Source organism: Musca autumnalis, unplaced genomic scaffold, assembly GCF_047663935.1.
Source record: "Musca autumnalis isolate F117 unplaced genomic scaffold, ASM4766393v1 scaffold_5, whole genome shotgun sequence".
Classification (NCBI taxonomy): domain Eukaryota; kingdom Metazoa; phylum Arthropoda; class Insecta; order Diptera; family Muscidae; genus Musca; species Musca autumnalis.
Window position 1 is genome coordinate 37344883 of NW_027412088.1, and position 24454 is coordinate 37369336.

General features: G+C 33.6%; 1 protein-coding gene across 2 annotated transcripts in view; it reads left to right on the top strand.

Annotated features, from left to right (window-relative positions):
- The window catches only part of LOC141404982 (semaphorin-2A-like), a 439686-nt gene that overhangs the window by 314022 nt on the left and 101210 nt on the right, over positions 1 to 24454 (top strand). For both annotated transcript variants that reach the window (XM_073988869.1, XM_073988871.1), the window contains exon 3: positions 13686 to 13773. In XM_073988869.1, coding sequence (XP_073844970.1) covers positions 13686 to 13773 — 88 coding nt within the window. The remainder of the gene's footprint in view (positions 1 to 13685; positions 13774 to 24454) is intronic.

Genomic DNA, 24454 nt, shown 5'->3' on the forward strand with positions numbered 1-24454 from the left:
GAGAACATAACGTATGTTCTTACATAATGCCCTAAGCCTTTAATGCTGCAGTAGAATAGTAAAGAAAGAATAAAAGGGAAACGATGAACTAACTGTATGGAAAAACTGCAAACATTGAAATATGATGGAGTAAGGAAATTATTCTCAGCTATAAAAAATGGTTCCTAGCTATAAAAAGGGGTTCCATGTGAGACAATGATTTCTCGGGTTCTTTTGCATCAGTTCAAATGATGTCGTGATAGATCCGCTCATCAGCCTTCAGGTTACCTTCATAAGCCGATAAAAAATGAGCCGCATCGAAATAATTGTCACATTTTATAGGAGAAGGGACCAAAAATACCACTTTAGTGACCCGCATTGGGATTAATAATATGAAAAATGAAATCAGCGACCCCAAAAACATAACTATCCAAAGTGAGATCAAAATCCATTCATTTTTAGAGTTTTGATCAGGTATTTCGGGTTGGCCACTGTGCAGTGTTTTGTTCTATTACAATGCTATCTACAAATCCTCTACTTTCTCTCTATCTCTCTGGCAAAAATATAATCATTGGTATAAAACATAACATTTCAAAATTATGAACATAAAATTCAAAAAGTAAATATTTTTATGACACATATTTTACCTGTCATTGGTACAATGTGGCTGCAACGGTCTGCATGACTAACACGATAATGTTTGTGTTATCCTTTTGCCAGTTTATATACGCTGCTAATATTTATATAAGCTAGAAGCTACAATAAAACAGCTCATTTGAAATTCCACTGACACATATTTACAATGAACAAAAAATACACACAGTCACTTGCATGTATGATGCAGCCATCATCACAACAGGAACAACAGCAATAACAACTATTAGACAAATACAAAAACAAAAACAACAAAAAATCCTTTAGCTTTAGATAGTCACATGAAATCCTGTAAAAGATTGACACAACCTTGTAGTGGCAGTAGTGATGTGACATCAACTATTTTCACTCACCCACATAAATGTGTGTGTACACACACACACATACATATACACCCACATGCAGCTGTTGTGATGGCAACATCAATAACAACAACAAAAATCTCTGTATTCACTGTTCATCCATCCATTCGAGTCATACATTATCGATGCGAACACTAAAGTGAACACGCATATCCTTGATAGACTCCAAGCGGCATCTGACAATGTTAGCATATGATCTGAATACAGGCATTTGAGTCAATGTCAAATATCAGCTAACAATAGCAGATAGAAGGATAAAACAAAGCAATTTTTGCTTTAACTGTGGGATTGGAGATAGATGTTTGTTGCCAATAAAAAAATTGTTTCAACCCCTTTTTCAAGTCTGAAGTAATCTTACGAAGGCTGTGTAGACCTATGATGATTTTTCTGTTAAGGTTTTCCAAGCTCTGAGTACCAAAAAATGGAAAATTAAAGCTATGTCAGCAAATAAATATATATTTGAATATTCCGCCTAAAACCATGCTACACGATTTGACTTTTACAGACAAATCTGACAACAATGATAAAAAATTGAAATTGGATGGCTTCAATATGCAAAATCAAAGACATTTTTCCTCAAGGACTCATTTTGCCTAAATTATGACTAAGGCTTGATGATCTATCTGCCGGACCTTAATCACGTATCTCCTTCTTATATGGTAACATGGGGCGGCTTCGCCACTGGGGCGCCTTCGCCAGCACCGATTTTCTTGATAATTACAACTGCTACAGAAATGCCGTTAAAGGGAAAATTGTGAGTTTAACGAAGAATTTTCATCTCCCAAAAATTGGCATTTCTATCAGATATATGATTGCGGATGCACGCGGTTTCATGTTTTTGGGGTATTGCGAAAAATATTCTTGGTAGGTATATTTTGTGATATCTTGTATACCTTTTGTGATATCAAAATTATATTTTATACCGTTAATAGACAACTACTGAAGAATATAAATCCAAATAATTTGGATGATAAAAGTAATTATAAATGTCAATATATTCATATTATGATCTATGTAGGGGGTGGGGCGCAGAGAAGTGCTCAAGTAGCTGATTTTGACACTCATAAGCCACATGCTGAAAAACAAGCGTATGTGCGGCTTGCTACTCTAAAAAATAAATGCAAGTGTTGCTTGCCATTCTCAAAATATGTACGAGTGTGGCTAGCCACTCATAAAATAAGTTGTTTAAAAATGGATATTTTTTGACACTTGCGTATGCATTGCCAAGTAGTTTTAAATACGCAATAACAATTTCTGTCTTACTTTTTTGCTCATTGCACATCAAGTATTGTTTTCAACCCTTGTAATTCAACCGATTGTCTCGTGCTCTCCGAGAGAATGAGAACTAAGATCACTGATTTTCAAACGTTAAAAGAACATGCAAAAACACACATAACATTCCAAGCAAATAAAGAAAAGCATACACAAACGAAACAACAACAAATAAAATTACAATTGTTTATTTTTTGTAGTGTTGTGTGTGTGCTTCCACTTGATAAGTCACTTGGCAAACTATCTACGATTGCGAGTTTTGTAACAGTGCAAAATATGATGAATACTTGTTTTACTTATTACGCACAAGCAACGGTCTTGATGCGTCGCAAGTATTTTTGGTGGTGGTGGAAAAAATACCGAGTGCGAGAAAACACATGCGTTAAAATAGCAAAAGGCCCAAAAAACTTGTGCGTGTTCAATTGGCTTAGGGGGGCAAGTAACTCATTGATGATCTCTGGTGGGGCGGCTACGCCATGATAGGGGTGTTGTGGGTTAATGTGAGAAATATGTCAGGTTTAACTTAAATTGTTTATGCTATTGATATACCACGCTAAAATATGAAGCTGAAATCAAATATTGTGCTAAACCTATCTAATTTGGCAAAAATTTCATTTTTATGTCTAAATTCAAGGTACCTACTTCAATTAACGGATGGAATATGTTTCTTTTTGTAAATTTTAGAATCATTTTTGATTATTAAATAGAAAACATGTTCCTTTTATGCATAATGTTGATATTTGGGGAGGGTATGGTAAATGCCAGTTTTAGAGTCCGTTAATATATGTCCTATGTCGATGGCGAAGCTACCCCATGGGTGGGGAGGCTTCGCCACTTTTAGACATTTTGTAAATTCTCAAAAATAATATTTTAAAAACAAAATTTCAATCATTTATATATCAAAACCTCTAGTCAAGACATGCTAATATTCTTACCAAAAATAATATTTGGAAAAACTTTAATGATGTCGATATGAGAACATATTAAAAAACGTGGCGAAGGCGCCCCATGTTACCATATATAAACTTAGTTATATAATAATGATTATAATCAGTTTTTAGTCTAACGATCCGTTTCAGACAAATTTGAGTCGATTTATACTTGTTCGTCCTACTGTCTGCATGGCTGACTGATGCGTACCATAACTCTCAAACTTTCAACCGATTTGGTCCACATTTTACCACTCGTAATATTTCGTCCAAACACAAACACACGAAGATAGACTTTCAAGTACCCACCTCTATAAAAGTTTAAAAATATTCGCTAAAATGCTGAGCATGATAACTCTTGAAAGAAGTAACCGATTTGAGGCAAACTGTTCACATCGTAATACTGCTTCCAGTTACATATATCAGGTTTAAATTGTTTTTCTAGCAGCCCCTGTTACCACAGTATAATTTTATAGCTTCCACCATAGATGGAGTTTGTCTTTCCGTGTGTTCCACGCGTTACAATAATCATTTGCGACCCTATAAAGTATATACATATATTCTTGATTTGTGTAAAATTCTGATTGGATCTATACAGGTCCGTATGCCAGCCCGACCGTCTATGTAAATCTAGCATCCACCATTTTTTCTGTACAAAAACAAAATTTTTGCGAATTTTTTTCTATGCGAAAAAATTTTTTGCAATTTTTTGTCTATACGAAAAAAAAATATTGCCAATTTTTTTTCTATACGAAAAAAATGTTTGCGAATTTTTTTCTATACGAAAAAAATATTTGCGAATTTTTTTCTATACGAAAAAAATATTTGCGAATTTTTTTCTATACGAAAAAAATATTTGCGAATTTTTTTCTATACGAAAAAAATATTTGCGAAATTTTTTCTATACGAAAAAAAATTTTACGAACTTTTTTCTATACGAAAAAAATTTTTGCAAATTTTTTTCTATACGAACAAAAAATTGTTGCGAATTGTTTTCTGTACGAAAAAAATTGTTGCGAATAGTTTTCTGTATTTTTGCGAATTTTTGTCTAAGCGAAAAAAATTTTTGCAAGAAAAGAAAGAAAAAAAAAATTACGAATTTTTTTCTATACGAAAAAAAAAAAATTAGCGAATTTTTTCTATACAAAAAAAAATTTTGCGAATTTTTTTCAATACGAAAAAAAAATTTTGCGAATTTTTTTTCTATACGAACTAAATTTTTGCGAATTTTTTTCTATACGAAAAAAATTTTAGCGAATTTTTTCTACACGAAAAAAATTTCATCTACGCGAAAAAAATTTTTGCCAATTTTTTTTTATACGAAAAAATTTTTTTCATGTATATGAAAAAAAATTGAAATTTTGGGAAGATGTGTCTTTTTTTGCAGGCAGGTTGGATGATGGGCTATATCGGTCTACATATAGCCTCCATATAACGGTACCTCCAGATTTCAGGTATTTTGACGTTTTCAGTCACATTTTAGAACCGAATTAGCTATAATTTGACATAAGCTATAATTTAGTGATCAACAAACTTTTACTCCAAAAATTATGGGCATAGGTTCATATTATGCTATAGCGCCCATATAACTGTACCTTCCGATTTTCGGTATTTTGATGATTTTAGCTACATTTTGTCGCCGAACTAGCTGTAATTTGACATTTGAGGTTCTCAGTGGTCACAAAGCTTCTCCACCAAAAATCGTCAACATAGGTGAATTATTTGGTATAGCCCCCATATAACGCTACCTCCCTATCTTCGGGATTTTTAGGATTTTAGCTACAATTTTTAACCGAACTAGCCGTAAATTGACATTTGAACTTCTCAGAGGTCATGAAAATTATCTACCAAAAGTCGTCAATATTGGTAGATGGTTTGGTATAGGCCCCATATAGCGGTACCACCCGATTTTCGGTATTTTGAGGATTTTAGCTACAATTTTTAACCGAAACAGCTGTACTTTGACATTTTGATTCTCAGAATTCACGAAAATTCTCTACCAAAAATCGTCAACAATGGTCCATATTTTGGTGTAGCCCCCATATAACGGTACCTCCCGATTTTCGGTATATTGACAACAATTGGCAACAAATTTTACCCGAACTTGCTGTAATTTGACATTTGATGTTTCCTGTGGCCTCTAAACTTCTCCGTCAAAAATGTTCAACAAAGGTCCATGTGTTGTTATTGCCCCCATATAACGGTACCTCCCTATTTTCGGCATTTGAGGATTTTAGCAACACTTTTTTAACCGAGTTATCTGTATTTTGACATTTGAGGTTCACTTCACTAAAAATCTACAACATAGCTCCATGTTTTATTATAGACCCCTTTTAACGGTACTTCCCGATTTTCGGTATTTTGAGGATTCTAGCTAAAATTATTAACTGAACTACCTGTAATTTGATATTTGAGGTTCTCACGAAAATTATCTACCAAAAATCGTCAATATTAGTCCATGTTTTGGTTTAGCCGCCATATAACAGTACATCCCGATTTTCTTTATTTTGAGGATTTTAGCTACAATTTTTAACCTAACTAGCTGTAATTATCTGTGGTTACGAAAGTTCTCCAACAAAAATCGAACTACCTGTAATTTGTCATTTGAAGTTTACAGTGGTCCCGCAACTTCTTCACTAAAAATAGGTCCATGGTTAGGTATAGCTCCCATATAACGGCACCTATTGATTTTCGGTATTTTTAGGGTCTTAGTTACATTATTTGACGGAACTAACCGTAATTTAACTTTTGATGTTGCCTGCAGTTATAAAACTTTTCCACCACAAAATGTAAAGATAAGTCGTCACTTTGATATAGCCCCGTAGGGGGTACCTTTCACTTGGCTGCACACATCCTTTAGATTAGTTTAGATGATTTAGGTATTTGGGGGTATCCATGGTGAAAGGAAGCTAATTATTACATTTTAATTAAGACTATTTTATGGTGGATGGTATAAAATGTTCGGCCCTGACGAACTTAACGATTTTTATATTTGTTTTTTTACAGTCGTAGGCTGAGGGTATTTGGTCATCGGCAAAGCCAACAGATTCTTTGTTTTTTGAATATTTGTTGTTTCTTAAATTTTCTCACTAGCCATTTCTTTCATTCATTCCCCATTGAATCGTACAAATCTTTAGAGTACATCCAAAATTGAGCAGCAAACTTCTTGACTCATCGAAGCTACTTTTCCACTGTCATAAGTTCTCAACATAGGCAATGGCGTACAAAAAATGGACACCGTTCCACCCAAAATCCATATATGTATATTGTCATGTATGTAAATGACTAGAAATGGAGAAGGAGGAGAAGAATCACTGGATTGAGCACATATTTTTGTGCGTGTGTGTATCTGCCCGGAGAATGAAGACATGCCACTTTAGAAACATCTGTGTGTGGGTTGTTTTTGTTTTTTGCTTCCATTCTTGTCATCTTTTTGCAATGTGCATTCCATCACCAGTGTCAGTGGCATACATCTATTAGGGATTTCATTCTTTCCCTTTTTTCTGTGCACATTTTGTGTCCCAGAGATATTAGTAACATCAGCAGAAATGCATTCTAAAATATGTATGTATGTAACTTGTGTTGTTTGTATAGTGGTAACTCTGAAGTAGTTCATATATCACTTTTATGAACGTTTATGTTCGACAAGAATGTCATGTACAGGCCAGGTCTCGGCTTTTGCGGGTTTTGGTTAAAGATGATGGATAAAAAGGAATTAACGATGGAAGGAAGTATTTAAGCCTGGAATTTAATGTAGGGCAAATGAAACCAAACCATAAATTTGTTGGGGCAATTAGAAATCAAAACTTTAAAAATATAATATTAATTATTTTGAAATATACTCGTATCTATTTATTTATTGTTCTCTAGAACCAACAAACTGTTAAATTAATCACATTTGAAATAATTTTAATGAATAAACATCACTCTCAACTTTCTTATCTTGTCTAGACTACTAATCACTGGTTTTCAATGTTTTGTATCAAACACCGGTTTTTAATAGGACTAAACAAATATTTATATTTTCCATAAATTGTTCATGGAAATCTCTAGCAGGCTTTTGTAAATAAAAGCAAAATAAACTACATACATAAATATGGTAATAGTTTGCTTCTATGCCATGGAGAATAGTCAAATTAAATTAAATACACATGGTCACACAGGACACATTGTGATAAAAATCTAACATTTCTAAAAAAATACTCACACACACACAAGGACACAATAAAATCACATTTTCACCAGGGAAATAAACATAAAATGACAGTAGTGGTTTGTTTTTGAAAGCGTTTAAAAGTTTGGTGACATAGTAAAAGCTTTTAAATTTTGAATTGTTATTAGGAGATTTGTTGTTGTTTTAGTTCTAAATTTTATTACATGAATATTTTTATGGAAGAAAACAAAAAATATATATTGCAAATACAGGTACCACTTCCTATATAACCTCCGAAGAGACTTGTGCTAGCGATTTGACAACGTGTCTTTATATATATGACTATATGTTAGGTTATAGGTAATATAATATGTCAGTCCTAATATTGCGTATTTATATATAATTTGTTACTGTTCTTCTTTATACGAATATTTGTAAAATGATAAATAACGATGCGATTGATACACATTTACGAATACTTAAATTTCTCAAAATATCACAACAACAAACCCAATCTTTTAAATTTGACTTTAGGCAGCATTTTATATTTTGTTTGTATATATTATAAAAATACATATGTATGCATACTTTCTTGTGAGATAAAAAAACACGTTATTCGCAAAATTGCATGACGTAGGTGTCTAGACGTTTGTAATGCTTCCTTTGTAGCAAAAGTACTTCGTTTGGTACGACTTTGCCTTCTCTCATATTTATTCCACTTTATATTTTTAGATCTTTCTTTAACATTTTGGTGGCATCGTTTCGTATCGTTCATTTCATATGCATTTCTTTTTAGCTTATATTGCTTCTTCAAACGGCAGCAGCATTACTTTTTTTTGGAGATTTTTTGTTGTTTTTTGTGTGTGTGTGTTTTTTTTTACTTTCGACTACATTTACTTTGTCATGCTGACGAGGATAATGATGGCGGTAGTGTTGGTGGTCTCATGAAATAGTCATTGAAATGCATCATACTATTCGGGTTTTTATACATTACATTTGTAATGATATTGCGGATATGATGGTATTTCCCTCGGAAAATCCTTTTGATGTTAAGCATGCTAACAATTATTTAAAAGGATATGAGTTACAGTAACTTCTTCTTTGGTTTCATCTTTGCAATTGAAAACAATTTCGTATTTTTTTACGGGTAATATGGAAGAATATAGGAAAAATATAAGTTGAATATGAGAAATGAGTCATGTTAATAAATTCTTTTGGGATTAAATTTGCATTTAAGTGGCTATATAAAATGTTCTACTATCAGTTGCATGTTTTTTTTTAACTAAATGCAAAACCAATTTTCAGTTTCCAATTTTTGTGTGAAATTGTGGAAAAAGTAATGGATTTTGCACCATGATAACGCACCAGTTCACACATCGATGCTTGTGCGTGAGTTTCTGTCAAACAAAAAAAAACGTTATCATGCCTGAACAACTTTATTCACCGGACTTGGCCCCGCTTAATTTTCGTCTTTCCAAAACTAAATTTAAAATAACAGACTTCGTATATAGAATTTTAATGGCATCTATAAAATATTTTCGGTAATGTATACTCTTGTTGTGAGCACAGCTTTTAGGGTAGGGTATTTTGTACAAACTTGGGTTAAGTTCAAAGATTGACCATATCGGCCCCCTTCATCGGGTAAGTCCTCCATAAAAGTTAAAAATGTTTCGCTAAAATGGTGAACTTGCCAACATTCAAAGGCAGCAACCGATTTGGTCAAGCTTTCCACATTGATATATTCTTTCCAGACATGTGTACTATATTGGGGCAAGCCTGCACAAAATATAAAAAAAAAACTTGTTCGCAAAAATGCCCTTTAAGGATATGTCTTAGATCATTATACCCTCACTGGAGGTATAAAAATTCAACTCAGCTAACTTAAAAGTCAATTCAGCAAAACTTTTCTATAGAAAAAGTAAATTCAGCTAATTTTTTATATGAAAATACCTAATCAGCAAACTTTTTCTGTAGAAGAAGCCTATACAGCTACTTTTTATGAAGAAAAACCTATAAGCAAACTTTTTTCTGTAGAAAAAAGCCCATTCAGCAAATTTTTTTATAGAAAAATTTAGCTTAAATGACTTTTTCTATATAAACAGTTTGCTGAATAGGTTTTTTTCTACAGAAAAAGTTTGCTGATTAGATTTTTTCATATAAAAGTTAGCTGAATTTATTTTTTCGATAGAAAAGTAAATTCAGCTAACTTTTTTTATAAGTAAACTTTTTCTGTAGAAAAAGCCTATTGGCTAACTGCTTCTATACATGTAGAGAAAATTCAGCTGAATTTTTCTTCAGAAAAAGTCAATTCAGCTAACTTTTCCTTTATAAAAAGTAAATTCAGCTAACTTTTTCTAGAGAAAAAGTCAATTCAGCAATTTTTGGCTATAAAAAAGCTATTTCAGCTACCAGTTCTAGTGAGAAATTCAATTTAGCAAAACTTTTCTATAGAAAAAGTCAATTCAGCAAACTGCACAAAATATAGAAAACATGTTTGCTAAAAGTACCCTTTAAGGATATGTCTTGGATCATTATACCCTCACTGAGGGTATAAAAATTCAATTCAGCTAACTTAAAATTCAATTCAGCAAAACTTTTCTATAGAAAAAGTAAATTCAATTAATTTTATTTTTTAATGAAAGTAAATATTCAGCAAACTTTTTCTGTAGAAGAAGCCTATTCAGCTACTCTTTATGTAGAAAAACCTATACAGCAAACTTTTTCTGTAGAAAAAAGCCCATTCCTCAAAATTTTCTATAGAAAAATTTAGTTTAACTGACTTTTTCTATAGAAAAAGTTTGTTGAACAGGTTTTTTTCTACAGAAACAGTTTGCTGATTAGATTTGTTCATATAAAAGTTAGCTGAATTTACTTATCTATTTATTTATAAGCAAACTTTTTCTGTAGAAAATGTCTATTGGTTAACTGCTTCTATACATATATAGCTGAATTTTTCTTCAGAAAAAGTAAATTTAGCTAACTTTTTCTTTAAAAAAGGCAATTCACCAATTTTTGGCTATAAAGAAGCCAATTCAGCTACCATTTCTAGTGAGAAATCCAATTTAGCAAACTTTTTCTATAGAAAAAGTCAATTAAGCAAAAGTTTTCTATAGAAAAAAATCAATTCAGCAAAGTTTTAACATCAAAAAGCCAATTCAGCTAAGTTTTCTATGGAAATAATATATTCAGCAAACTTTTTCTAATAAGGGTCCTTTAGTTTTTATAGTAGAAAAAACCTATTGGCTAATTGCTGTAGAAAAAGCCTATTGGTTAACTGCTTCTATACATATAAAGAAAATTCGGCTGAATTTTTCTTCAGAAAAAGTCAATTCAGCTAACTTTTTCTTTATAAAAAGGCAATTCAGCTAAAATTTTCTAGAGAAAAAGTCAATTCAGCTAACTTTTTCTAGAAACAACGTAAATTCAGCAATTTTTGTCTAAAAAAGCCAATTCAGCAACCTTTTTCTAGTAAGAACTTCAATTCAGCAAACTTTTTGTATATAAAAAAGTCAATTCAGCAAAACGTTTCTATAGAAAAGTCAATTGAGCAAAGTCTTTCTATAAAAAGGCAACTTTTTATATAGAAAAAGTCAATTCAGCTAAGTTTTCTATATAACAATTGTTTCACAAACATCCCTGCAGGGACAAGGGAGACTTATCTCATACCAATGAGTGCACCCAGATTCACATTAGCTCAATGATAAGGGACCTACTGTTTATTGCCGAGTCCGAACGGCGTGTCCTAAGAAACCACTTGTAGAGAAGTTTTACATGGCTGAAATACTCAGGAAATGTCACCAACATTACTGAGGGATATTTTGCCACCGTTGAAATTATTGATGTTGTCTGGCCGGGGAATCGAACCTACGACCTTTAGTGTGCAAGGCGGGTATAAGTTATCTATAGAAATAATTAATTCAGCATACTTTTTCTAATGAGGGTCCTTCAGCCTTTAGGTTAACGAGGGTATATAAACTTTAATACGATCAAAAATGTGCCTCATCGAAATAACGGTTTTAGACCCTAAATGCGTTTGAATGAAATTCGTTTCAGGCAATTTGGAGTCGATTTAACCATGTCCGTCTGTCTGGTGCGCACGATAACGGATAAACCGATTCCAACTAAATTTTGCACTTCGTAATATTTTGACCGAACTTAGTTTAAGTTCGAAGATGACAATATCGGACCACTTCTTCGGGTGCCTCTCCCACAAAAGTTCAAAATTTTCTGAAAAGTGGTGTGAACGATAACTATCGGAGCGTATAATCGATCGACATCATATTATTCCTTGCAGATATGGATCGTTTTCGAATATGAACTATTCACTCCTTCGTGTACCTCCGTCACAAAATTCGGAAAAAGTGAAGTTTAAGAGCTCCTCTCGGATCGTTTGGATTTTTTTCAGCAAGTTGTCCTTGCATCATCCTTTACAAAGGTACAATTGTTTTCGGCCGCTAGTCATACTTCCTAATAATGACCTAAAAGCTCCAAGAAAGCCGTAAGACACCAACTGAAATGGAAAATCCGCAAGTCTTTGCACATTGTATTACTTCATTCATTCATTCATGTGTCAGGTTGGGAAAAGTACAAACTTGGAAAAAGAGCAGTTTAAGGTTTCGTCTTGGATCTATTTGAATTTTTTTTGCAGATGGTTGTTTTCACGATCCATATTACAACGGAGTAAGTGCATACTTCCTGAGACATATTAAAATGCATAGTTTGGGTATACTTCCCAATGCTCTATTAAACCCACAGAGCATCGCCTACATACATACATACTTGATTGTAACAGAACCTGTTTTCTAAATGCCAAACAACATGTCTTTTAGCTCCTGTGTTGCCTTGTGATGTCTCTTTTTCTGAAAGTATTTTCTTGTTAGCTTTTCATTTTACAGTTAACCATATTTCAGTATTCCAAAAATGTCACCTATTTCTTAAGAAAATTCTACCATTTTGACATTTGTAGCTTTATTGTATTTCAAATGTTTTTTCCTTCTTGTGTTTTTTTGTATTTGATTCGTATACAGTTCTTTTGGCGTGAACTTACAACCATTATATTTTGCTGTGTCAACACCTGGGGTTGACATAAAATTTACTTTTAGTTCCAGCAACAGCAACTTCCACCAACTTCTAACACTGTGAAATGTCCTTGCACATGGTTTCCTCTACAAAGATTTACTTAAGGTTTGTGTTATTTTTTTTTTTGTTCTCTTTAAATGAAATCAAGTTCATGAAGAAATAGATAATAAAAAAATATATATTTTTCGAACTACAACAGCTGCAAAAAGTTTCCAAGTCTTGTCTGTTGGGTCTGTCAGTGCTATAATATTATTATCATTTCCACTTTCACTCAACGAGAAACAAGAACAAGAAAGAAGCTACTACTAACAGAGATTGAGTGTGGCAAACGAGGGGGGTTAGTTTCTTTTAGATGTGCTTGTGTTGGTGTTGAACAAATAATAGAGCAATTTTTAGCTTTAACATTTGTCTTAATAGAGTTATGTTATTGTCCCAGTGTTGTGATTTAGCATGTGTCTGTATGTTTTATACTATCTTTGCCTTTGGCTTGAATCTTCTTTGTCTTTTTCTTCTTTGTCCCTACATATCTGGCCAAAGTAACATCCAGTTAGTGACAGAGTTGTGGTGTAAAGCTGTTCTGGATGTATGTCAATTCTAGGAGATTTTCTTCATTTGTTTTTTTTTTCTTTGTGTTGGGGGGTTTTTTGTTTTCTTTCACCTGTCCTCTTTAATTGTGACAATGAATTCATTCTTCGTTTTGTCGTTTCTGCTTAGTTTGTGTTATTACAGCAACCCATAGTGTGAAACATTTGCTGAAGTCAGAAAAAACACACGCACAGGCAGTCTGTTTTCTCATTCTGTTGTTGTCGTTGTTGTTTTTGTGATTAAATCGGTGATAAGGTAAATAAATAACGAGCCAACAGATAAGACAACAAAAATGGGAATATTATAGACTTAATAAAGAATTTAATTATTTTCTTGTGTTTTGTTTTTTTTTCTTTTCTTCTTATTTTGCTGAAATATTCCATATGTTGGGGCTGATGGGGGAGCGTATCATTATTAAATAAAATAAAAACAATAAGTATACGACAGGCTATGCAGATAGACATCTTTAAATGGAGATAAGTTTTGATAGAAAAAATGTTTTGGTAGAGGAATGTTTGATCACAGATAAGAGAGAAAATATATAATTTTGTGTGACTATATTGAATTATATATATTATATTGATCTTCATGACAAGCAAAATTTGCTAAAAAAATCTTCTCAATTTTTTCAACGCTTGTACTAAACAATTTCTTTATTTCGTTTAATTTCAGATCATGTCAAGGATTTTAGCTGTGGTCCATTATTTTATAAAACTTTTTATTTTGATGAAAAGCACAATGCCCTTTATGTGGGAGCAATGTAAGTATTATGTACATTTATTTATTATATTCAAAATTTAATAAGTTTAAATGAAACTAAGACGTACTCGTTAGAGCTGGCAAAAAATCTATGGCACTGTTTATCGCCGAGTCCGAACGGCGTGTCTAAGACACCACTTTTAGAGATGTTGTACAAGGCTGAAATACTCAGAAAATGTCGCAAACATTACTGAGGGGTATTTTGCCACCGTTGAAAAGTGTTTGATGTTGACTGGCCGGGGAATCGAACCCACGACCTTTAGCGTGCAAGGCGGTGAGCATACCATTGCACCACGGTGGCACGTTTGCTTCATAAACCAAACTAATAATGGATTTTCAACCATACCAATATTTGCTTTTCCAATTTTTAGTACCACGCTGTGAGATATCAAAAATGCAATAAATTTTTCAATCAGAGTCTTGACCTTCAGCTGTCTCTTGGACATCTTTATTTAATATCTTGGTATGACCCAGCTAACGCCGATATACAACACCAACGCAAATTCGATCGTACATCTTACGAAGATTTTTTCTTTCAAATGCATTGAGAAGTGCTTCGTATCCACCAGCCATTTAGATTTGTTTCGTTAGGAATTTTAGATCTTTTGAACCATTACGTCAGGAAGCATGGATTTGCCCATGAACACAAAATATCAGGGTAAATAGTTTCACAAAGAGCATCTGCGGTAAACATTTGAAAAACGATGCTCGGACAGTCCTTAAACGGCTCTGCAGTCACTCCGCTCAATAATTTATTTAAGTCGCAACATATAGTTGTAAACAGGACCACAAAGCGTACCATCCGTAAAACTTTCAAACCCGTCTTCGAGCAGCCCTTAAACTGTACGTAGGAGAAACTTTTGAACGTTTGTGTGGGATCTGTGTCTGAAAGAAATTTAACGATGTGTAAAGTTTGGACCAAATCGGCAAATCGAAGGGAGCTTTCTAAGTTGTCGTTCTCGCCATTTTAGTGGAACTTTTGTGTACAAGTGGACCGATATGACCTATCTTCGAACTTGATCTAAGTTTGGACAAAATATTCACGAAATCGGTTGATGCATTCAATAGCTGTCGTGCACATCAGGCTGCTACGCATACAAACGGACATACATACATATAAGGGTGGGGCGGTTTAAACTTTATAAGGGTCCCTTCGAGTTTCTGATCCTGGGATTGTACTGAGCAAAAAAAGTCTACTAGAGCATATGTCCACGGTGAAAATCGAGCCTCCCGATTTAGACTCGAAGTTTTTTTATCAACTTTTTTAGATATTTTGGCATATAATTGAGATCTTCGAAATAACGCTAAGATGAAAATTGTAGCTAAGACAATAATTAAGAACTCTCTAGTACATCACAAAAGCACTGGAAAGCTGTTTTAGGCTTCTCAAGGCCACAACTACCTAAAGGAGCGTTGCAATGCTTTTGCGAGGTACTACTGGGTCCTTAATTATTGTCTAAGCTATAATTTTCGTCTTAGTGTTGGATCGAAAATCTCAATGGTTTTCCTGTTATATGACAAACGGATATATGACAAGTGGATAAAAAAAATTCGAGTTAAAATCAAGATTCTCGATTTTCACCATACCCATATGCTCTGGTAGACTTTTTTGTTTAGTACAATCCAATAAGGTTTTTTTTTTCATATAAATCGTCTTTATACATACATATGTTTCCACAACATTTCCGTAGGAACAAGGCAGACTTCTCTCATATCAATGAGAGCACGGCGATTCCTATTGACTCAATGATATGAAACATGCTGTTTATCTCTGAGTTTGAAGTTTTTCATACTCAGGAAATGCAAGCCAACAATTTTTGATGTACGGGCCAGGGATTGAATGATCTTCTGATTTCAATGCGGAAGTGCTTACCACTACACCATGATTGCAAAGGGACGGAAAGGACTAAATCGACTCCAACTTGCCTAAAACATACTTCGGGTCTAAAATAGGGCTGCTCATATAAATACAAACATATTTTTTTGTTATTGTGTTGGTTTTGAAACACAAACATTTTGATAGTTTCCCAACATACCGTTTAGTATGATTTTATAAAATTTACGAAAAATCCCTGCAAGCAAAAACTATCGCGGAAGTGACTTAGGCGTGTCGCGGCGATAGTCGCGGAAGTCACTCTGAAGTGACCTCCGTTGTGAAGAAATGAACCACGCTGGTGTGTCGTCTTGGAAGTCACTCCAGGGACACTTCTAGAAGATCACTTCCGCGATAGTTCTTGGAATTAAAAAAAAATATATTTTTTATTTTTTTCTATTTATTTTTATTTAAATTTTTAATTTTTTGTATATTTTTTAATTTTTTATTTATTTATTTTTTATTTTTTTATTTTGTTTTTATTTTTATTTCTCGTCTCTTTTGAGAAATTATTCTTTGCCTACATTTATTTTGTTATTTTACCACTGCACCACCGTCTCATATAATCATCAGATAGAAAAATTTTCTATATTTGAAATGTGTTGAATCAATAAATAAATGTAAACAATCGCCTTGGAAGTCACTCCGAAGTGTCGCCATACGCGATAAAAGGTAATCACAATAAGGCTATAGAAATTGTTTGTGTAATTCACCAACAATCTTCCTTGACGTGTCTCCGGAGTGACTTCCTAGGCGAGGGAGTGAGATACTCACTTCCAAATGCTGGCAGGTATAATTCATATAAACACATTCTACAATTACACGGATAAGCTAATAATTAGCATACACTTTAATTATTTTCAAGAGAATCAAGTTTTGTTTATTCTCCAGTACCTACACTAAGAATTGTAATATAATGTTTTTTTTCGAGCAATGTTGGTTTGTTGGATTGTCTTGTGTAATGGAAAAAAATCTGTATTGAAAATTGTAATTTCAGAAACAAATTCTATCTTTTTTAATTGTGTGAGTGAGCAAATTGACACACACCGACAACAGAATGGCACCCTTTGAACACCCTTGGTCTAAAGCCATTATTTCGAAGAGTCACATTCTTGACCGAAGTATGTAAGAAAAAAACTGCCGCATCCAGATAAGGCATCTTAATAAAGAACGCGAATAGACCAACCGTAATATTTCATCAATTGTAAGAGTGATTATTCGCGGGCTAATCGGGTACGTGCTGCCAAACGCCATTTGATATTTCCATTGGAGAGTTTGATATGTTTTGGTATAAACGTAATCAGTACAGTTTGACGTCCGACCCTGTGTTAAGCTGTTTACAGCGACCACAAAAAATCAATTTGCCAAAAAATGGAATTTACTTGTAAATAATTCCAGCCGATCATTTTTCAAAATTTTCGACGGGAATATCGCGGCAAGTGTGCATTGATCAAATTAAAACTTTGTAAGGCTATGCAGCATCATCCTATGACACAGTGGAAAACTGGTTCAAAGAATTCAATCGTGGCCGATGCTCGCTTAAAAGCGAAGATCGTGAGAGTCGTTCAAAAATGTTGTGCCAGAAAAAATATAAACCGCGCGTGAACGAATTAATTAAGATCGCCAAGTTATATACCGTGAGATAGAGGAATCCTTGGGCATTTCCTCCACCAGCTAACATTCGATATTGCACGAACACATGGCCGCAAAAAAGAATCGCCAGAAGATGCTCCAAAAGGAGGTGTCTTAATTGGAGTGCAAAAAGTGCTTCAACTATTGGTTTGAGTGCATAAAAGGAAATATAAAATTATTTTTGAAGGTAAATATTCGAGTTTTCATTATTAAGGTCGAAATTTTGCGATTAGCCCTCGTATTTTTCCTGAACAGAATGTTTTCTGTGTGTTCTTAAGGTATGTCGCCCATAAAAGTTTAAAGGCAGTTCTTGGATTGTTACAAAATTTATACCTTACTAGTAAACTCGTTACTGGCCCGTCGTATAGATTTTAATAACAACTTTTTATGGACTTTATGCTTTACAACTCAAAAATAGTTTTTTTCTACCTCATTTCTTTGGGTTCATTGTCAAACCGAGTTATTCATTGAGGATTCTAAATTTTTCAAGAGATTTTGTCTGTAACCTTTCTTTTTTTCTTACGGACTTTGTCGCATCTTTTCACCCAATGATGATGTTTACGATTTACTATTGTCCATGTCGCCTATCCTTATCCTTATGCAACAAAATGGAGGTGAAAGTCTGGGGAAGAGATAATTCCTTTTGGGGATGGATGTCCTTGGTGAGTATATCAAGAACCCCGAAGGACAGATACGCCGTGAGTCGAACTTCCGCGTTATGGCGTGATGAAGTTTTTGCTAGAGACCCTGTAAGCCATCAGGAATTAGCGTTATATTTTTGTTCACTGTTGCTTTAGCTTATTTATAAGATTACATCGAATGAGGATTATTTTCGTCGAACATTTCGATCTTCTAGTTCGCTTCTTTCAACGTCCTTTTGGTCCTTTATTTTAAGAGACGTTATAAAAGTACCACAAGATGACGTTTTTCAGCTTCGAAATGTTCATCTCCAAAAGGAATTATTTCTTCCCCAAAATTTGTGTTCACAGTGTTATAAAAGTTAAAAAAAAACGGTAGGATCAAATTCTCCCGCTTATTGCGACTTATATGTTTTTAGTTCTTCGTGGCTTTTGGACCGTTGAACCTCAACATTTAAGGAAATTTGTAAATATATCGTTTTTCTTAATAGGGGATGGCGTGCCAACACCGAAATTCATGCCTACATGTACCACTGCACTTTCCACAAAGTTACATGAAAATCGGTTCTTTAGTTTTCGAGATATAACTTGTCGGGACTTCGGGAACCAAGAAAGAATACTTGAGCGGAGGCGCAAACACTGTTGTCTCGAAAATGATTTCGCAAGCCGATGCCCTCATAAGTTTAGCAAATATAGCGATTATAAAACAATAGGCCCCCGAAATTTGTCAACAAATATGTAGCATTTTGGAACACGGGACATTCCTGAATATTATCTGAAATTTTCATGAAATTAGGTTCAGCAGTTTTGGGAAAATAATGTATTGAAAAGAGTTGTCAAGATATAACATATTTAAAAAAGTGGGCATGGTTCGGGATTTTGGCTCCAAATATGTACCTAGGGTCGGAGACACAACCCCATTTTCTGCTAAAATTAATGCTAAATCGATATAATCATAATTATAAGTTTGGCATATGCATGTAACGTTTAAAAGAAAGGCGTGGGAAAGGTAACTAACCTCCTCCGATATACATAAAATAAACATTACCACTGTTTTTGAAATAAAAAATATTTAAAATACCTAGATTCTAGATTAATTCGTAAATTTTCAAACCGAATCATTTATTACCATTGCAAATATAGCTTTTGTTCAAATATTCAACAAAATATGCGGCCTATTCTTAACATCCCTGTACATTCCCTGAATGTTTCAAAATCAGTAGTTCAGTTCAGTAGTTTTGTGGATATAACAAATTTAAAAAAAGTGGGCGTAGTCAATATTTCCTTCCATAAAAACTTATGTTGGGCTTTGATCGACATTTAGAAAATATATCCTATCTGGTAAAGCTGTTCTCTAGTGATGCAATTACCAACAAACGACATTTGATTTTTATTTATAAAGATATAGCATTTGATAAAAATAGGATGTATGGGAAGTTCCCCGCCCCCTCCGATAGACAGCAAAATATGTAGCCTATTTTCACCGGGACCATCCCTGTACATTCCCTGACAATTTAGTTGTAGCTGTTTTTGCTTGTTAAATATTCAACGCTATAGTGCAAATTATCCCAAATATAGTCTATCACATCGTTTTTATTCTAGACGCCATACCTTTAGCAGCTCCACTTCATAACCTTTATACATTTATGCAGCCACAAAAGTTTCCTTACATTCTTAAGACTTGTTATCCTAGGTAGTTATTTATTTAACTAAACAGAATATAAAGACTTTTCTATCAAATCGAACAATTGCAAATTATATGTTCTTAACAATAAAACCAATCATTAGTTAATGTGAATGATGTGAACTTCCAACTCGTTCACTTAGTGATGCTGCAATTAATTACAGACATTATTCTAAAGTTCTTTCTAAGTACTTCCATTTCCTGTTTCCGCACATAACAGTTAAGAACTAACTGACGGAACAGAAAATAAGAAATGTTGTAAAACATGATTTAAAATAAATTAGTCATGGTTAGAACAAAAGAGAAAGTGCAAGACAGGACAATTCGGATAAAACAAAAGTGTACCAAAAAACATCACTCTAGTAGATATTAAATTGGAATAAAGATTTTGGTTTCAATATTCGCTCGTATTCCTACCACATCACTCTAGTAGATATTAAATTGGAATAAAGATTTTTGTTTCAATATTCGTTCGTATTCCTACCGCCTGTGATAATTTAGCATTATGAAAGTTCTGTTATATATTTACACTAATTATAATTATTTTTGATTTTTTATTAGTTTAACAATAGTGTTTATTTCATTGAACCTTAATACGACAATATTATTATTAAATGTTAATTCTGAGGAAATAATTATTTATTAAAAAAATTATCTTTGAAGATGTTGGAAAAAAGTACATTGTTTATGTTTTGATCTAAAAAACATAAAACAAAAAGCCCAATAAGACCAAGTTGAAAAAAGTGTAGAAATAATTTGTTATACAGAATTATAAGGCTGAGAAAACCTTACATCAAATTTGTTAAGTATATATAAATTAAATGACTATATTTTAATTTTTATTTCAAACACCCAAAGCCCATATTACAAAATATTTAAGCCAAGTATTTTAGACAAAATATACCATTTACACATTTTACTTTTAAGAACCACAATTTACGTACATACATAGCGACTTTGGTTAATGTATATTTTGTGTTCCCAAAAATAGTTTTCAAAGTACCCATATGTACGTACGTATGTATGCATGGTTACGAAATTATGTGCTATATGCTAACGACGGCATATTACAGCAACTTTCATAAACTTATTTCCGTTTCCTGTTTCCTATTTTTGGTACTAACCACTATAAAGCGGCAGCGGAGAAAACTCTTTTAGCATACGTAATTATAAATTAATGATTTTTTGTCTGCTAAAATGTCTGCTCGCTATACTCTCGCACTATGTACACGTTGTTAATGTATACATGTGTACACACCATATTATACATATGTATATGTTCGTATGTAGAAAATTTTAACACACTACCAAACGCAACTTTATTAAGCACTTTACTTGGCTTTGTTGTGGTGGTACAGAGACTCGGCGGTTACCTTCCCAATTTATAGAGAAATTTGTGTAGAGTACTGGAAAGCAATGCTTACGGAATTGTATGCATATGTATGTATTAATTATCTTTTGGTTTTTATGTGACAAACTGCGAAAAACAAAATCGAAATTGAAAAGATTGAAAAATTGGTACAAAAAATTAAAATTCTTGGAAAAATAACACAAGGCAATGATTACTGCCCTCCACATGACTTTGGATCCTCAATTTAAGTTCACGGAATGGAATACGACAAGATTGTTTTAAAAATTATGATTTAGTCGACTGGGGTGTCTTCCCGGAAGAAGTAAACACAATTCTGAAAAATTCGATAGTTCGGATCGTTTTGAAATTTTCTGCAACAGGTTGTCCTTGCGCCCCACGGTGGTTCAGAAATTGATTTTCCTGGACAAAAATCAAAAGTTTGTTCTGTCAAAGATATTTAATTCCCATATGGGATTCGATAGTAAGCATATTAGAACTAAGGGAACGGAAAAATTAGGTCAAAATATTGGAAGGTGTAGGCGTGGGTTGCCCCTAAAGACGAACATTTTCCCCATTTTTGGGAAATAGGTAATTTTTTCAAATTTCTAGAGAAAGAAGTAGCTATTTCTCGGGAACTATAACAGATATTGTGTTTATTGTATTTTTGTGCGGTAGGTTGTGGGCTTTAAAAATCGTTTGAATAAATTACCGTAGCGTTTACACCACATGAGCTATTTTATTTTTCCTCAGGTACTAAATTTTATGAAATTGCAAAATCACTGGACTAGAACATTTATGGAACATTATGGAACAATGTTCTGTTTTCACAGAAAGATGCCCGAGAGTCTCCTATTTCAGTCCATATATGCTTTTGTACGCGTCCAGTTCCGTACGTTTAACACTTTTTTAAATTTTTTGAAATTATATGGGTAAAAATGTGTTTTTTCCATACTGCTTCTTTAAACAAATGGAAATTTTTTTAAGTATATGAGTTTTTATACGAGTTATATAAGTTTTGTGAAAACCCAAGCAGTATTTTTTAATTTTTGAAAAATTAAAATTTTTTGCATTTTTTTTTTAAATTTTTTGAAAAAGTTTTTTAGTTTTTTTTGGTATTTTTATATAGGAAGATATAAAAAAACACAAAAACAGTGCTAGTTTGATGAAAAATAGGAAAAAATCAAATGTTATACGTTGACCTTGAGTTTCTCTGACTGCTATCTGAAAGCTGATTGTGTTATCTGTTTAACAAAAAAAAAAAAAAAAGAATTATGAAAATATCTCTATCCGTTCAAAAGTTACAGAATTGTGACCAGGAAAAAACGATTCCGAACCACTGTGCGGCCCCCATTACGACAGTACTGACTTGTTCGGGGCAATTACAGAAAAATAGCTTTATACTACCTAAGATGATAGTCGAAAAGCTTCAAAAACTCTGTCTACACCAAAAAAATGACTGACTAGCACTATAACTAAGATCGAAACTTTACAGATTGTAAAATATCTTCTCAACATTTAAAACATTCAAATAAGGGTTTTATCGGTCCACACTTTCTGGTACCTTCCTCAGAAAACATCAACATTTTTGTTATGTGCAGTTTAAAGGCTATTCTGAGACCACGCTTATCATTCATCCTGACATAATCGTCAAATAACACCAACAAGAAAACCTAAGCCGACCATCGAAAAAAGGCCAGTGAAGTAGATAATTATCGAAAGAAGTTACTGACATTGGCCCAATCTATGCACAGCGTAATACTTCCCTAAAAAATGTTTTCTTTCAAAATGATTCCTGACTTAGTGGTCAAAAAGTTCTACAGCTACCACCTAAAACGACTGGTGTGAACATCCATCATTTGTTAACATATCTCTCGAACTTAAATTCGATGATGTACAACGTCTTTCCGGTACCTTGCTCAAAAAAGTTCATTTGCGCTTGAGTGCAGTTTAAGGACTGTTCAGGGTTGGAAGGTATAATTAAATTTGTCGCTCCGTTTGTAACACATCGAAATATTCGTCGGTGACCCTATTAAGTATATATTAGGGTGGGGCGTTTTGAACACCATCCAAGCGCCTAGAGTTTCTGATTTTTGGGATTGTACTGAGCAAAAAAGTCCACTAGACAATATGTCTACGGTGAAAATCAAGACCTGAATGGTGACTTGAAGTTTTTTTCATGTTTTTTTTTTTTTTTTTTTGATATTTCGGCATATAACAGCCAAACCACTGAGATTTTCGATCCAACACAAAGATAAAAGATGTAGCCAAGGCAATAATTAAGAACTCTCTATAACATCGCAAAAGCATTGGAACACTCCTTCAGGCAGTTATGGCCGAAGCTACAATAACGCTTAACAGAGATATGAAGTTATTTTCTCACAAAATTAGGGGCCAAAATTAAACCATTAATGACGCGATATCACAGAAACTTGACCTATGGTGAAAATTTCCCTTGGCGTTCTTAGTATACTTACCAAGAGCTTTCATCTCCAAAAGGAATTTTTCACCCACTGACTTTGAGTCCCATTTTGTAGCACAGTGTCATTTATCGATATTTTCTGAAAAATGTGCACCTTCTCGAGGCTATAACTGCCTGAAGGAGCATTCCAATGCTATTGTGATGTACCAGAGAGTTCTTAATTATTGTCTTGGCTATAATTATTGTATTTGTGTTGAATCGAAAATCTCAATGGTTTGGCTGTTATATGCAAAAATATCCAAAAAAACCTGGCTAAAAAAACTTCAAGACAAAATCCGGGGGCTCGATTTTCACTTTAGATCTATGGTCTAGTAGGCATTTTTGTTATGTACAATCCCAAGAATCAGAAACCCCAGGCGCCCGTTAACGTTTTTTTCCATCCGCACAAATCGCCCAGGCCTAATATATGTATATTCTTTATAAGCATAAAATTCTAAGTCGAAATAGCCATGTTTGTCTGTCCGTCTGTCTGTTAAGATACAGCTTGCACTTTTTAAGATATAGCTTTGTAATTATAATTTGGTATAAAAGTTTCTAATGCTCCTAGGATGTTTGATATTGAAAATGGGTAATATACGTCCACGTTTTGATATTGCCCCTATGGAACGGTACCTCCCGATTTTCGGTATTCTGAAAGCTGTATCCTCAACGAAATAGCTAAAATTTAGTATTTAGTCTTTGTTGGGGGTACAAAACTTTCCACCTGAAATTCGTCCGTATAGATCCACGTCTTTATATAACCCCTACAGAACGGTACCTCCCGATTTTCGGTATTTTGAAGGTTTTGTCCTCAATATCGACTCGAAATGGCTGAAATTTGGTATTTAGTGTTAGCGTGCAAAATTTTCCACCTGAAATTTGTTCGTATAGGTCCACGTCTTCATAAAACCCCTACAGAACGGTACCTCCCGATTTTCGGTATTTTGAAGGTTGTGTCCTCAATATCTCACCGAAATGATAGAAGTTTGGTAGCTCGTCTTCGTTGGGGGGTGTAACACTTTCCATCTGAAAGTTGTCGCTATAGG